This window comes from Artemia sp. Qi Xiang Cuo, chromosome 1 (assembly GCF_049724085.1).
Source record: "Artemia sp. Qi Xiang Cuo chromosome 1, ASM4972408v1, whole genome shotgun sequence".
Lineage (NCBI taxonomy): Eukaryota > Metazoa > Arthropoda > Branchiopoda > Anostraca > Artemiidae > Artemia > Artemia sp. Qi Xiang Cuo.
In genome coordinates, this window is record NC_142794.1 from 91,832,578 (window position 1) to 91,846,158 (window position 13,581).

Sequence of the window (13,581 nt, forward strand, 5' to 3'; positions counted from 1 at the left end):
TCCTAATTTCAATCTAGGCTACCCGTTTAAAGCCCTGCTTTTCCCTTCATCCACATACCCTCACAAAAATACTGGTACCTTTACTATCAGCTTTAAATTTCTTATCTATCTTGATTGAACTGATTTTTGTTGCAATTTCTGAATTTGTTTACGTTTTCACAACCATAATAAAGAAGTTGACATATATGTTCATATTGTTCATATTTTTATACATATGTTGATTTATAAGTAAATTTTATATATATGTTCATTAATATATATGTTCAATTTCTTTATAATATATGTTCATTTTCATAATATATATGTTCATTTTATATATGTTCATTAATATATATGTTCATATTTTTAGATTTTCCATATAAATAAAGTCTACTTTGATCATAAAAAATCATAAAAAAAATTCTACTTTGTTCCCACTTTATCAGGTGGAACCAGAATGTCATTAGACACAGCTAAAAGAAACCCGGATATCATTTCAAGATTTGAAAGTCTTAATTTTTTTTTTTTTTTTTTTTTTTTTTTTTTTTTTTTTTTTTTTTACTTTGATTCATTTTCGTCAAGAAACAAGTTGTCAACATAAATGTAAAAAAATACAGAAAAGTCAGATAAAATTATTTTGTAATCGTAAAAAATAGTAGACCTTCCAGGTCAAGAAACAGTCTTTCAAGTTTGTTAGGCCTTTCCAGTGTGCTCGAATTTACCCTTAATAATCCAACTCTAACTGAATAAGGCACTTACTTTGGCAAATGTAGGCTTTCCATGCTGAGTAATCATCGTGCACTGGTCACAATCCAGAGTTAACGTTGTTGAATGAAAAGATTCCTTGGCGTGTCTTAAATGAAAATATAAGTCTGCAACACCACTGTCAAATATACTCCGAAAGTAACGTGGAATTAATGTTCTTCCAATGGCTAGAAAAAGAAAAACAATCAAAAACTTTTCAATAAAAATGAAATGAAAACCCAAAGTAGAAATTAAAAGACCCTTAGCATCAACAGTTTATAGAAGTTCAGGTTAATCATTAAAAAAAAGTTGTTTCTTCAAGTTCAGCAACTTCTTTAATTGATTTCGTCACTAAGGTATTTTAGAACGGAAATTCCACTTTTGTTCTAGAACTTGTGAAACATAGTACTTCTGGAAAGAAATATAGTACTTGTTGGGACGAAATGGAAAATTTTACATAATTTGGATTAAATTAAGTCAGAAAAAAAACAAAACAAAAAAGATAATTAAGGGTACACTGGTGTCTTGCTGGCTACCCAACTGACAAGCAGGGAAGCGAAATCAATGTCCCAACTGACTGAGTGAGGAGAATCAAGCCCCTAGGAACTTAATTGACTCGCAGATCCATCGTCAAAAGTCTTTTTTTGAAGAAGAAATAAGATTTGTAAAAAAAAAAAAAAAAAAAAAAAAAAAGAATTAAACAAATAACATTTTAGAGTTTTATGTGTAATTCCATGTTTTCTAATTGATCACAAATCTATTCAATTCGTCTACACTGAACCTCTTGTCTACACTGGACCTCTTCTGGTTTCACGCTTATTACACAAGTCTTCTTCAACACTTATAAGGCCAAAATGACTTCCAATAATCCCTTTTCAACTTTCAAAACTGGCCCATTTTTCATTCTAACGAACTAAGTTTGAGTTTCTCAACTTTTGTCATCAATTGTACCTCTTCCCTCGCAAAAAGCACTTGCCTTTTCTGAATTTTGACAATCTTTGGGTTATAAAATTTTAACTAATATATCTATTTTCACAGTACAAATATTTAGATCCTCATATCCTTCCTAAATCTTCATTTAGAATCAAAAATCAGCTTTAAATCTAAAACGAAAAATCATAAAAAGGCTTAAAATCTTACTTAAATCATTGAACTTGAGAGTTCATTCTAGATGGCTGGTTTTTCACAATTCAGAAAGATTTAATACGCCACCTGAATTTAAATGAGAATTTAAAATACTTTAATTTAAGTTTATAACACAGAATATATCTTTAATTACTACCATTCCATCTATTTAAATTAATACTATTTAATTACAATAATGCATCTTGAAATTACTACTTGGAAACTATATTTAGCTCAAATTGTTTACCAAAAAAAACTGCCTATATGGCAGCCCCCTCTTCCCTTGGGGTGGTAATTGGGACGAAGTTTTAAGAATTGGTAACCTCATACGATAAGTTACCTATGACGTCAATGTGTCTTGTTTTAAGTTTTTCTTTTTCACTTACTATATCTTTTAGGTCCATCCTCTAGGCAGAATGTTAAAGTCAACGTTGCATCGTCTTCAAAAAATTCACTTGCAAACGCATCCCACCATAGGCTGTCACTCTCCTGGAAAATCTTCAGGTTAAGACAATCAACTATCAAAGACGAGAAAAAGATAGTACAGAATAGAAAGCAGCAAAAAAGGCCAACCGTTACAGTATTTAAGAGCCATTTTATAAAGAGTATTTTTTCGTAAAAAATCAGGAAATTTTGCGCCTATATAGATTTTCTACGTAAGAAGGGAAGAGGGGAAATCCATAAACAATACGTCTGTTCAAATATGAAACAGTTTAGGATTTCTAAAATCGTGACGACAAACAATATTTAACTCATATTTTAGTAGTATTACCGGTGTTCTAACGAATTTGCCACAATTTTGCTTAATGAAAATCTTGGTTTTGATCAGTTAAAAATTGTTTGAGCCTCCCCCCCCCCCCAAAAAAAAATTAATGGCGATATCCCTGGCAATAACCTGTTAATCATCTGAAGTCACCCATTGTAGTTAAAAGTAATTAAAGACTGACCTTGTTACTTTTTTTAGATAGCCTAGTAAAACCCTTTCTTAGATCTATTTTTCAGAAACCCTGCTCGTAGTTGCACGACAAGATATTAAAAAGGGTTGCAAATATGATACTAGGTGATTTTCCGCCTATGGAGAAAAACAAAAGGGAAAGACAAAAACAGATATTTCGGCATGTAATTCCTGACAAGCCGTCCTCAGTGTTAAAAAACAAACAAAAAAACTGAACTTCTGAAGTGAACATTGACAAAGCTGATGAAACACTGAAACAAACAAAACCCAAGCCTGAATAATTAAGACTATTCACAAATTAAGTCGGACAAGAATTTTCTCCTCAGCGATTAACGCAGCTTGTCTACTAATTTGATTTTTATTAGGGTAAACTGATCTTGGTTTAAAGCGAGAAAAATCGTTACTGGATTTTCTTTGTGTTAAGTCATCGTAAATTGAGTTAATAGCAATATCTTCACTATATCCATTGAAAGTTAAGTCTTAATTATTATTCTTTTTTATTATTATTTATTTCTTATTTTTTATTATTATTATTATTTTTATTATATCATTTTTTTTTTATTATTTTTTTCAACTGCCACCATAAAATATGCTTGGTAGTGGCACTTGCAGAGTCCCGTGTTCGTATGGGAAGTTTTACATTGACACAACCCGTTAACAGTTGGGAAAAAGACTACGCCACCACAAGCTTTCAATAAATATATCTCTAAAAGTAAAAATGACGAGTGCCTTCATTGGCTCTCAATCTTTTTAAAACATCTGAACCATTTAGTTCTTTTTGGCGAGGCAATTGAAATTGAAAAAATACACAAGTAAAACCTCGAGAGTGAGACCGGTCCGATCAAAGTGACAAATTTGGGTCAAAGTAATAAATTCCATTTTGTGACTCTTTGGCAATTATTTGTAACTTTTATTTGGACCCGTTGGGACTTGTTTTTTTTTCTAACTTAGAAAACCCTTAAGATTTAGTCTCCTGAACAAGCTAAAAAGGGTAAGTTCCTTACCTTCACAACAATAAAGAAAATGTGCTATGAAAATTTTGCACGAGTCCTATTCCCATCTGTTATCCAATCAGATATTGTATCATCTAACATTCTAAAGAATTCGATACTTTTCACATAAAGAAAATATTTTTTCAAATCTACTCCTAAAGCTATTTTCTATTTTTTTTTTTTTTCTATACATTTTGACCCTAACCTCAATCCACAGGAGAAACATGCTAATAACCGCATATAATAAAATAACGAGGCTAAAGATTAACATACTTGGTAAGAGCATTCAAAAGAAAATTGTATTGTATATTTTTTTGTACTATAAGAGTGATATACTGACATATAACTAGAGGCAGATGCCGCTACCCCTATTAAAATGGAAAGATATACAAAATATCAACTAAAAGAGGGGGAGCCAGGCCCTCTTCGCAGTTTTTGCTCAACAGGGTCCAAAAACAAAATGATTCATTGTCGAAACAAAACAATACCTTCATAGACAGAGTAAACTAAAATGAAAACCAACTTCTTTTGATTGAACGATTTTCAACAAGGTTGTAACTTTTTACGGAAAAAAGATAGAGAACACTATTTTAAGCTCAAACAATACCTAATATTCATGTTGAACTACCGCTATTTTAAGCTCAAACAATACCTAATCTTCATGTTGAACTACTTTTAATTTTTCTGGTAATTTGATTAGACATAGAGTTCACTATTGCTTTAAAAATGGACAATTTTATGCTTTATAATAATAATAAAAAAAAATTGAAAACGCATCTATCTTGAGAAAAGAGATATCTTACTTTACTTACGGACAAATACAAAAAAAGAGACTGTTTCTTCCAACGAACGCCAAGCAACTTTCTCTTTTCTTCAAGCCGATTAGACTAACACCACGGCAAAATATGATTAAGCCATTTCTAAACACCAATTTTTATTTTTCGAGTTAATCAATTTGACTGAAAGTGGCCAAATAACTAATTTAATTTCTAAGACTATACGTACACACAACTAAATATATATATATATATATATATATATATATATATATATATATATATATATATATATATATATATATATATATATATATATATATATATATATATATATATATATATATATATATATATATATATATATATATATATATATATATATATATATATATATATATATATATATATATATATATATATATATATATATATATATATATATATATATATATATATATATATATATATATATATATATATATATATATATATATATATATATATATATATATATATATATATATATATATATATATATATATATATATATATATATATATATATATATATATATATATATATATATATATATACCAAGAAGTTATATACCTCTGTTCGAAGCTGAAGTCGCTTATTTAGCTCATATATTCTCACATCAGGCTGACCAATAAAGTGACGCCGTCCAAATATCGGGGGTCTGCAAATATGAAAAAGAAAATTATACAGATCGACTATTTTGGTTGGGAGGGGGTTGAAAGAACATTGTATCTTTAATCCAACGAAATTATTTTGCACTATAGCCAGTGGCGGATCCAGGGGGACCCTTCCCCCCCCCCCTAAAAAAAAATTGGCGCCCTCATTCCTTGTTTTTTTTCGCTTTTTTAAAAAATAAATTAGTTAATTTGGTCAATTACTAGGGCCCTTGTCATATTAATCCCCCCCCCCAAGATTTTTCTAATTGGCGCCCTTGTCACATTGCCCCCCCCCCCAAGATTTTGCTCTAGATCCACCCCCGACTATAACCCTTTGAAGCCTAGAATCCATTCACACTATGTAGCAAGGTGAATCAAAAGACCTTATGCGTAACCAAACCTATCAAAATAACACACATACAATAGGCTATCTTGGGAAGACCTACAGGGGTGGGGGGGGGGGTTAAAGTTGAAACTTTAGATGAACATTCTGGGATCAACTGGATCTCAGATTTGGCTTGAACAAGCGGGCAGGGTGTGGGAACTAAAGACACATTTTCTCTTATCGAGCCTAAATACTTTTAATTATTAGTTACTAAGGACTCAGAATCTATACAAGGTTACTTAACAAGATAAAGAGACAGTTTGTGTTGCCAGCTAGTCCAAATAGCGTAGCGGCAATATTTCATGCAAATATAGGAAAAAAAACACTATCTAGGTCTATAGCATTTCTTTTTTTTATAATTAATCGGTTGACTAAGCTATAATTTTTGGGTCACGCCTACGGGAATATATCTTGTTTATACTAATCACATTTGAAAATATTAACATATTCAAAGTAAGAAAAATAAGAAATTCCGTAAAAACTGTTTGGGCAGTTGTGACTTTTCTTTTTGTTACACTCCACATGAATTTTGAACTTAGGGGAGACATGGTCCTTCTGTGCCTCCATCAAATATATTCTCTGATTCCTGAAAGATTCAAAAAATGTGATTTCCAAAAAATAATCAGAATGGATTAAAGAAAAATTCAGGAAATTTCATAATTACATGAAACCCAATAGGTATTTATTTTACCACAATTTAGCTTAAAATGAGCTCTCAAATTTCTAGGTGACAGGGGAGTTGGTTACTCGCTGTTCATATTTTAAAATGGGTATTTCCTTTGTTTTAGCTAGGGTCGACCAGCCAAGATTAGGTATGTAAATACTAAATTACCAAGAAGAGTAAAAATGAAATCTGATTCTTTGAACTGGATGCAGGGGCGTCCCAAGGGGGGGAGGGGCGCGCCGCCCCTCCAAAGTTTTTGGGATTCGGTAAAATTTTCGTCGAAGGCAAAAATTTCGACAAAAATTTTGTGAAATTACCCGAAATTTAGCAAAATTCTTGATTTGAAAATTCGGCATAAATCAGGTAGTGATTCGGTAAAATTTACGGAGATCACCCCCCCCCCCAATGAAATGAGTCTCGGGATGCCCCTGACTGGATGAGTGGAAACTTGATCTACCCTATACGTCTTAAAAGATTTGTGAAACCCAGGAACTCAATTTTTAATGGAAAAGATTTCCATATGCAGTAAGGTAGTTTTACACTTAGGAGGCGCCAAGTTTGAAAATAATGAACGTATGTGTAAAATCAGCAGAAAATAAGTAAAAAAGTATAAAGTTCCTGGTTGCTATAGCAAAAGACAAACACTGTAATAAATCTAAGCTATACAAAGTAGCAGTTTAAGGCCTCATACTCTGGTGAGGGGGAGAATGTATACCACAGAAATGTAAAAATATAAATAAGAGGAATTTAATGGCAAATATCAGAAAAACTGTTGGGTGGGGACGATCAGCTGTAGATAAATTGGGTGCCTCAAACGCTGGGTTGGGCTTGCTTGTAAACACGAAGTCTCCGTTTGCCTTTTTTACGATTCAATTGTGGCAGCAACGGAGAGAATATACACATGAATATTTTTTAATAATTATATGTGTATAACAACAATTATAATAGACTAACAACCAAAAGAAAAATTGTAGAAAATTCCAATTTTCAGGTATGAATAGACCGAAGTTAAAACTCTATAATATTTAATTCTACCGAATATTATAATTTTCTAGTTACCAGAATACAAACATAAAATGTAATCAAAAGACAAAAAAAAGAAAACAATAAAATTGGGTGGCTTCTGGAGAGTGCGAACACTCGAACTGCTTATTCCCAGCAGTCTAAGAGCTATAGGGCGGCCACTGCCAGTACGGCTCTTCCTACTCACTCTCTCCAACATTGGAGAACATTACCAATAAACCACCTTAAACGACATGGTTATCCACAAGAAGATCAATAATATTTTTAAGCAGGCACCTTTTATCTCCTAAATTGAAATTGACCTTAAGCAGCTCCTTAACATCTTAGTTATTTTTAGCCTTTCAGATGTACGTTTGATATATACTACCAGGTGTACTGTTCTGTAATATTAAAAAAAAACCATGCCTTGCGAAGTTTCTGGCGAATTTAGACATAATCTACAGTATGGGCTAGCCCTTTTCTTCCAGTCATATTCTTCTTATTTAGAATCAGACATTCTAAATTTGTAAGATTTCTTATTTAGAATACTCTTCATTCTCAAACAGTACGTTAACTTCCCGTGAAGGCAAGACGAGAATAGAAGGTGGGTCTCGTTTCTGAGGCATTCTCCCTTATGGAGAGGCACCTCAATAATGAAGCATTCTTCTTTTCTTAGAATCAGGGAGATACTCTTTATTCATAAATAAAGTACGTTAACTTCACGGGAAAGCATGATAAGAATAGGAAGTGAGAACCGTCTCTGAGTCATTCTCTGTTGTGCTGTGTCGTATAGTGTGAGACCTGGCATTGACAGGAGCGGGTTTAACAGCTGTAGAATTCACCAACATATCGGCAATTCTATTATAGAGTACACCCTGATTACTTGGAATATGTTGGAACTGGATGATAATATTTCACTCTTTGAGTTATAAGAGAAGACACCTGGGGAAGTACAGATTTGAGTCAGGCGCTGATCTGTGTAAATTAGAAATCAATTATAAAACTGACTTTGAGTCTGAGAAGATAACACTTTTATTTGATATGGGAGGTTTTAATATGACCATCTTAAGAGCCTCGATAACAGCTTTAATCTCAGCTCTCGGGATTTAAGATCCGTTTGGCAGCCTTATACAAATATTTTAAGAGTTATTCAGGGTAGATGTCATTGGAGCAGCTGGACCCTTTTAACTTACCCTTTGTATAGATTTGTAGGAAATCAGGGTAGTCAGTTTAAGAATTTCTAATTGAAATTCACTTTATCTTTAAAGGAAGATAACTTGCCTTCTTATCCGAAATAAAAAAAAAACTTTTCTACAAAAGAAGTTTTTCAGATAAAACCAAAGAGCTACATTAAACCAAAAATGGGCAGAAATAAAGTTTCAAGCCTAGAATGACCATAAACCTCAACAAATAAGTAAACGAAACCCAAAATGAACATTAATTACAATATATAAACAAGTCAAACTTAAAACAAACAAAACTACCATAACGAGGGGTAGGATTAACGCCGCTGTGCCCTCCAAAGACAATATCCAATTTACAATTTACTGAAAAAAAAGTTTTATTTCGAGCTATGCGGTTTTATTTCAAGTATAAAAAAAAAAAAAAAAAAAAAAAAAAAAAAAAAAAAACACGCTACAATAAGCAAAATTAGCGAAAGAACATTTGAATATGAGTTGGCAGTTTATATACTGACATCCATTCATAAAAGCCTGGCGAATTTAGGATTTATTAAAGTTATAAAAGAGTAAACGTTGAAGATGTCTTTCATTTTCACCAAAGTTGAAATAACGTTCTGGTCTTTAGAAGGCACAGAGGGCATTGGTAAGGCCGTATTCAAAGAAAAGCTACCAGGTTTCACCCCCTCCCCACCAAAAAAAAATGTCCAACTTGTAAAAAAGAAATAAGGTTGCATATAGTCTTGATCGAGTGTTCGTTGCATAAACACCTGATTTTAGATATTAACCTTTCAATAAACCTGTGTGTTCAACCTTTGATTTCCCTAGACATTTATAATCCGATTATTTTATTTGCTTGCTATTGACATTTTTGCAACTTGAATATAAAATAAACACTTGGGATTTAGTGACTTAATAAGTACAGAGACTTGGATAAAGAGATTTAATTGCCTTAGCTTAGAGGATTGAACTGTGTGCACAGCAGCGGTATCTATTATGGACCCAGATATTGCGGCATCTGCTCAAAAAGAACCTGTAAAACAGGTGGCGTGCAGTGTATCAAATGCAATAAATGGTCTCATTTTAGCTTTGGAAAAAACTAAGTACTCAAATGACTTGAAGAAGACATTCGTGTGAGAAATTTGTGCTCAAAAAGATTCTCCAAAAACCTGTACTCTGACTAAATTGAAATCGAAAAATAACAGTCCAAAACATCCAATTAACAACGAGAAGAACAAAGATCCATTTAAAACGAACACTATTATCCCAAGTGAAAACTTTACAAAACCCACTTCATCCACTCCTCGTGTTTTACCGAGACTTATGGCTGCTATAGAAAATAGAACGGTGGAAAGAAGAGACTGCACAGGTCTTGATCTGAGTTGCCGCATATGTGACGAACCAAGAACAGACAGCCCCTCGTTTGATTGTCATTATTGCTTACACCGCATGCATGCGGCCTGCGCTGCAATTGCTGCAGACATAATCCTTGCTCTGCCGAAGCCCTCGGGATGAATCTTTCCTTTTACCTGTGAAAAGTGCTTAAACCAGGGTGACAAAACCAGCTCAAAATGTCCCACTACTGATGTATCTGTTCAATGCAATAGCTTTGTTACCAGTCAAGCACCTCAAACTGAACTAAAGTATCCTCAGTCCCTTCATACAGATAAAGAGGCTCATACAACGGATCATATCCCTGAGCGATGTGTTTGCAAATTTCACATAACTGGAGGCTGTAGAAGGGGCGGAAAACTGCACTTTTCTCTATGTTTGCAGGTATTGTTTTAAAGGCAGCTGCCCTGACGAGCGTTGTCTTCTGGGGGGCGAAAAAATGTACATCTGTTGATACAAGGCTGCCAAAAACAGCTATATCCAGTCCCGCTTATGAGCTTTAATTTCATGCCACCTGTCTTAAATCAGCCGATACCCATCCCTCCCCCATTATACCAGACCCTCCTCCTTAAACCCTGAAGAAACTGGCAAGAACCAACGTAAGCCATCATTCCACCAAATCCGTCCAGTCCAAACAACCAACTAGTTTGGAATTTTAAAGAAATCAAAGATTCACCCACCCTTCAAACCATGTTTTTCGAGTTTCCCAGCTTCGAAACGATTCAGAGGGCTGGCGTGAAAATTCAAAACCACAGTGTAAAGCCTCTCATTCATCCCCATTCAATTCCAAAAATACTAGTATCAAACGTCTGGTAACTTATGAACAAAATGGAAGAAGTTGAACAATGCTTAAAAAATGAAGTTGTTGATATTGCTTTTATCTGTGAACCATGGCCCGCGACTGAAGAATATGTTGCATTTGATGGATATGATACCTATTTCAAACCAAGAATGACACCCGATGACATTACAGTAATATATGGAGGTGGTGTTGGCAGTGTTTGTTAATCATCTATAGAAAATAGAGTTCTCTATTTCAACAATATCAAACAGTTCGTGGTAGCGAACTATAAGTAAGGAGCGACCCGGCTCAATAGTAACCGAAAGTCTAATAAAACAGAATTTTGATACCAATAGATACATCAAAAGAATCGGATTTGTATGCTGATTTCAAATATTTTAGTTTCTATCAAGTTTAGTCTTATTCACCAAAAGTTACGAGCCTGAAAAATTTGCCTTATTTTCGAAAAAAGGGGGAAACACCCCGTAAACGTAACAGAATCTTAATGAAAATCAAATTCAGCATATCAGAGTACCATATTGTAGAAGTTTCAAGCTCCTATCTACAAATATGAGGAATTTTGTATTTTTTTTTGTTTTCAGAAGAAAGATTACAGATGCGTGTATATTTGTTTTTTTTCCCCAAGGGGTGATCGTATCGACCCAGTTGACCTGGAATATCGCGAGAGGGCTCATTCGAACGGAAATCAAAAGTTCTAGTGCCCTTTTTAACTGGTAAAAAAAATGGAGGGCAACTAGGCCCCTCCCACACTCATTTTTTCCTTAAAGTCACCAGATCAAAATTTTGAGATAGCCATTTTGTTCAGCATAGTCGAAAAATCTAATGACGTTGTCTTTGAGGATGACTTAATCCCCCACGGTGCTTGGGGGAAGGGCTGCAAGATATGAACTTTGCCCATTGTTTACATATACGTAGTATTGGTTATTGGGAAGTATACAGACGTTTTCAAGGGGATTTTTTCTGGTGGCGGGGGGGATCAGGGGGAGTAGGTCACAAGGGAGGATCTTTTCATGGGGGAAAAGAATTTTCCATGAACGGGGCGCTGGATTTCCAAGCATTATTTAAAAACGATCAGAAATGAAATTTATTAAAAAAACAAGTTTTTTCAACTGAAAGTTAGGAGCAACATTAAAAATTGAAACGAACAGAAATTTTACGTATATAAAGGGGTTCACCCCCTCGTTAATACTTCACTCTTTACTCAAGCTTTATTAGTACTTTCAAAAGGGCTATTTATTCTAATTAAACGGCCTTTGCGATTCAGGGGTCAAAGTTTAAGAATTGGAACAAAATTCGAACTTTAGCGTAAAGAGCGAGGTATTGACGAGGGGGCAAACTCCCCTGAGACAAAAAATGACTCAGAGATCATGACTGGCGTGATTTTATCTCGCTGTCTGATGGTAACAAAGTTTGTTCTGTAAGGAACTATTCGAAGAATACTGTGAAATTTTCCCACAAAAAAGAAAATATGTGAAATCTAATTAAAACCCTATGGATAATTCAAAATATTTGGGATCTGATAAAACTGAGGAATGAACGGAATGACCTCAGGAATGACCTGAAGAAGATTTCAAACGATTAAGAAATACAATTGTGCATAAATAAGATGTTCACGTAAGCAGTATGGTTCCAAAATAATAAGCAAAATTATCGGTAGAAAAGTGACCAAAGTTGAAGTGAAATATGATAATGGTAAACCCCTGCTACCTAGTGAGATTAATGAATTTTTTGCATCAATTTGTAAAATTCATCCGCAACTAACAATCTTACCACTTAATGACTCAGTTTAAAATATCCCTATCCTAGAGATTAGTTCAGTTGCTAAAAAGTTGAAAGCACTTGATTCTCGTAAATCTAGTTACCCTAGTGAGATACCGATTAAATTGATTATTGAGTGTGCTAATCTTTTATCTACTCCTTTAACGGCAATTTTCAACCAATGTTTTATTGATGGTACTTTCCCTAGTATTTTTAAAACAGGCGCACGTTACTCCAATCCCAAAAGTGTAAGACCATTAAGGATATTACTGATATGGGGCTGATTTCAAAAACACCGGCTCTTTCAAAAGTGTTTGAAAGTTTTATTTTCGATTGTTTATTTGAGGACATAAAAGATAATGCAGATTCCCAAGAATTTGGATTTAAACCCGGGCATAGTACTGTTCATTATTTGGTTGAGTTGTTGGATATCATCCTTAAACATTTAGAAAAAATGGGGCTTATGTGATGCATTATTTGCTGACATAGTTAAAGCTTTTGATAGTCATAATGTAGTAGTGGGAGAAGCTAAGGTTATGGTTGCCCGTCCATTTGTTCTACGTATGCTTGCTAGTTTTCTTTGATCTCAGTGTGTCGAACTCCCTGGTCATGAGCCATCTGAATTTTTAGGTTTTTTAACCGTTGACCACAAGGGACTAATTTAGGGACATAAGGGACATAATTAACAACAATTCGGGAGTGTTTTAAATTTGCTGATGATTTAACTGAATTATCACTACGACTAGGCCTTCCGACTACCGAACAATTTGACTTGACGATAATTTTTAATAATCTAAAAGCTGAGTAAGGAAAGGTAAAACTTATGGCCACTGAGACTACGAGCTCTTATATGACTTTTTCCTTCCTAAAGTTAGACAGCCACTCTTCTCTTAATTGTCTACTGCCGACAAAGAAAAATGTTAAAATACTTGGAATACTTTTGGACGAAGGTTTAAGATGGAACTCGCACGTTGGCTTTCTGGCTAAAAAAGGCCCATCACTTTTACATTCATTTTCCAACCTGAAGAGATTTGGTATGGCAACTGAGGTTTTAAAGTCTGTATACTGCAGCTACGTTAGACCTTCTCTTGAGTATGCATGTCCAGCTTGGCATCTGAGTTTGATGAAAGGCCA

The 13,581-nt window shown here is 33.8% G+C and overlaps 1 protein-coding gene across 1 annotated transcript in view; it reads right to left on the minus strand.

Annotated features, from left to right (window-relative positions):
- LOC148956917 (LIM domain-binding protein 2-like) overlaps positions 1-13,581 on the minus strand; it is a 60,200-nt gene that overhangs the window by 31,099 nt on the left and 15,520 nt on the right. The window contains exons 5-7 of the mRNA XM_089087763.1: positions 5,184-5,271; positions 2,235-2,337; positions 739-911 (exon numbers count right to left, since the gene is read on the minus strand). Of these exons, the coding sequence (XP_088943889.1) occupies positions 739-911; positions 2,235-2,337; positions 5,184-5,271 (364 nt within the window). The remainder of the gene's footprint in view (positions 1-738; positions 912-2,234; positions 2,338-5,183; positions 5,272-13,581) is intronic.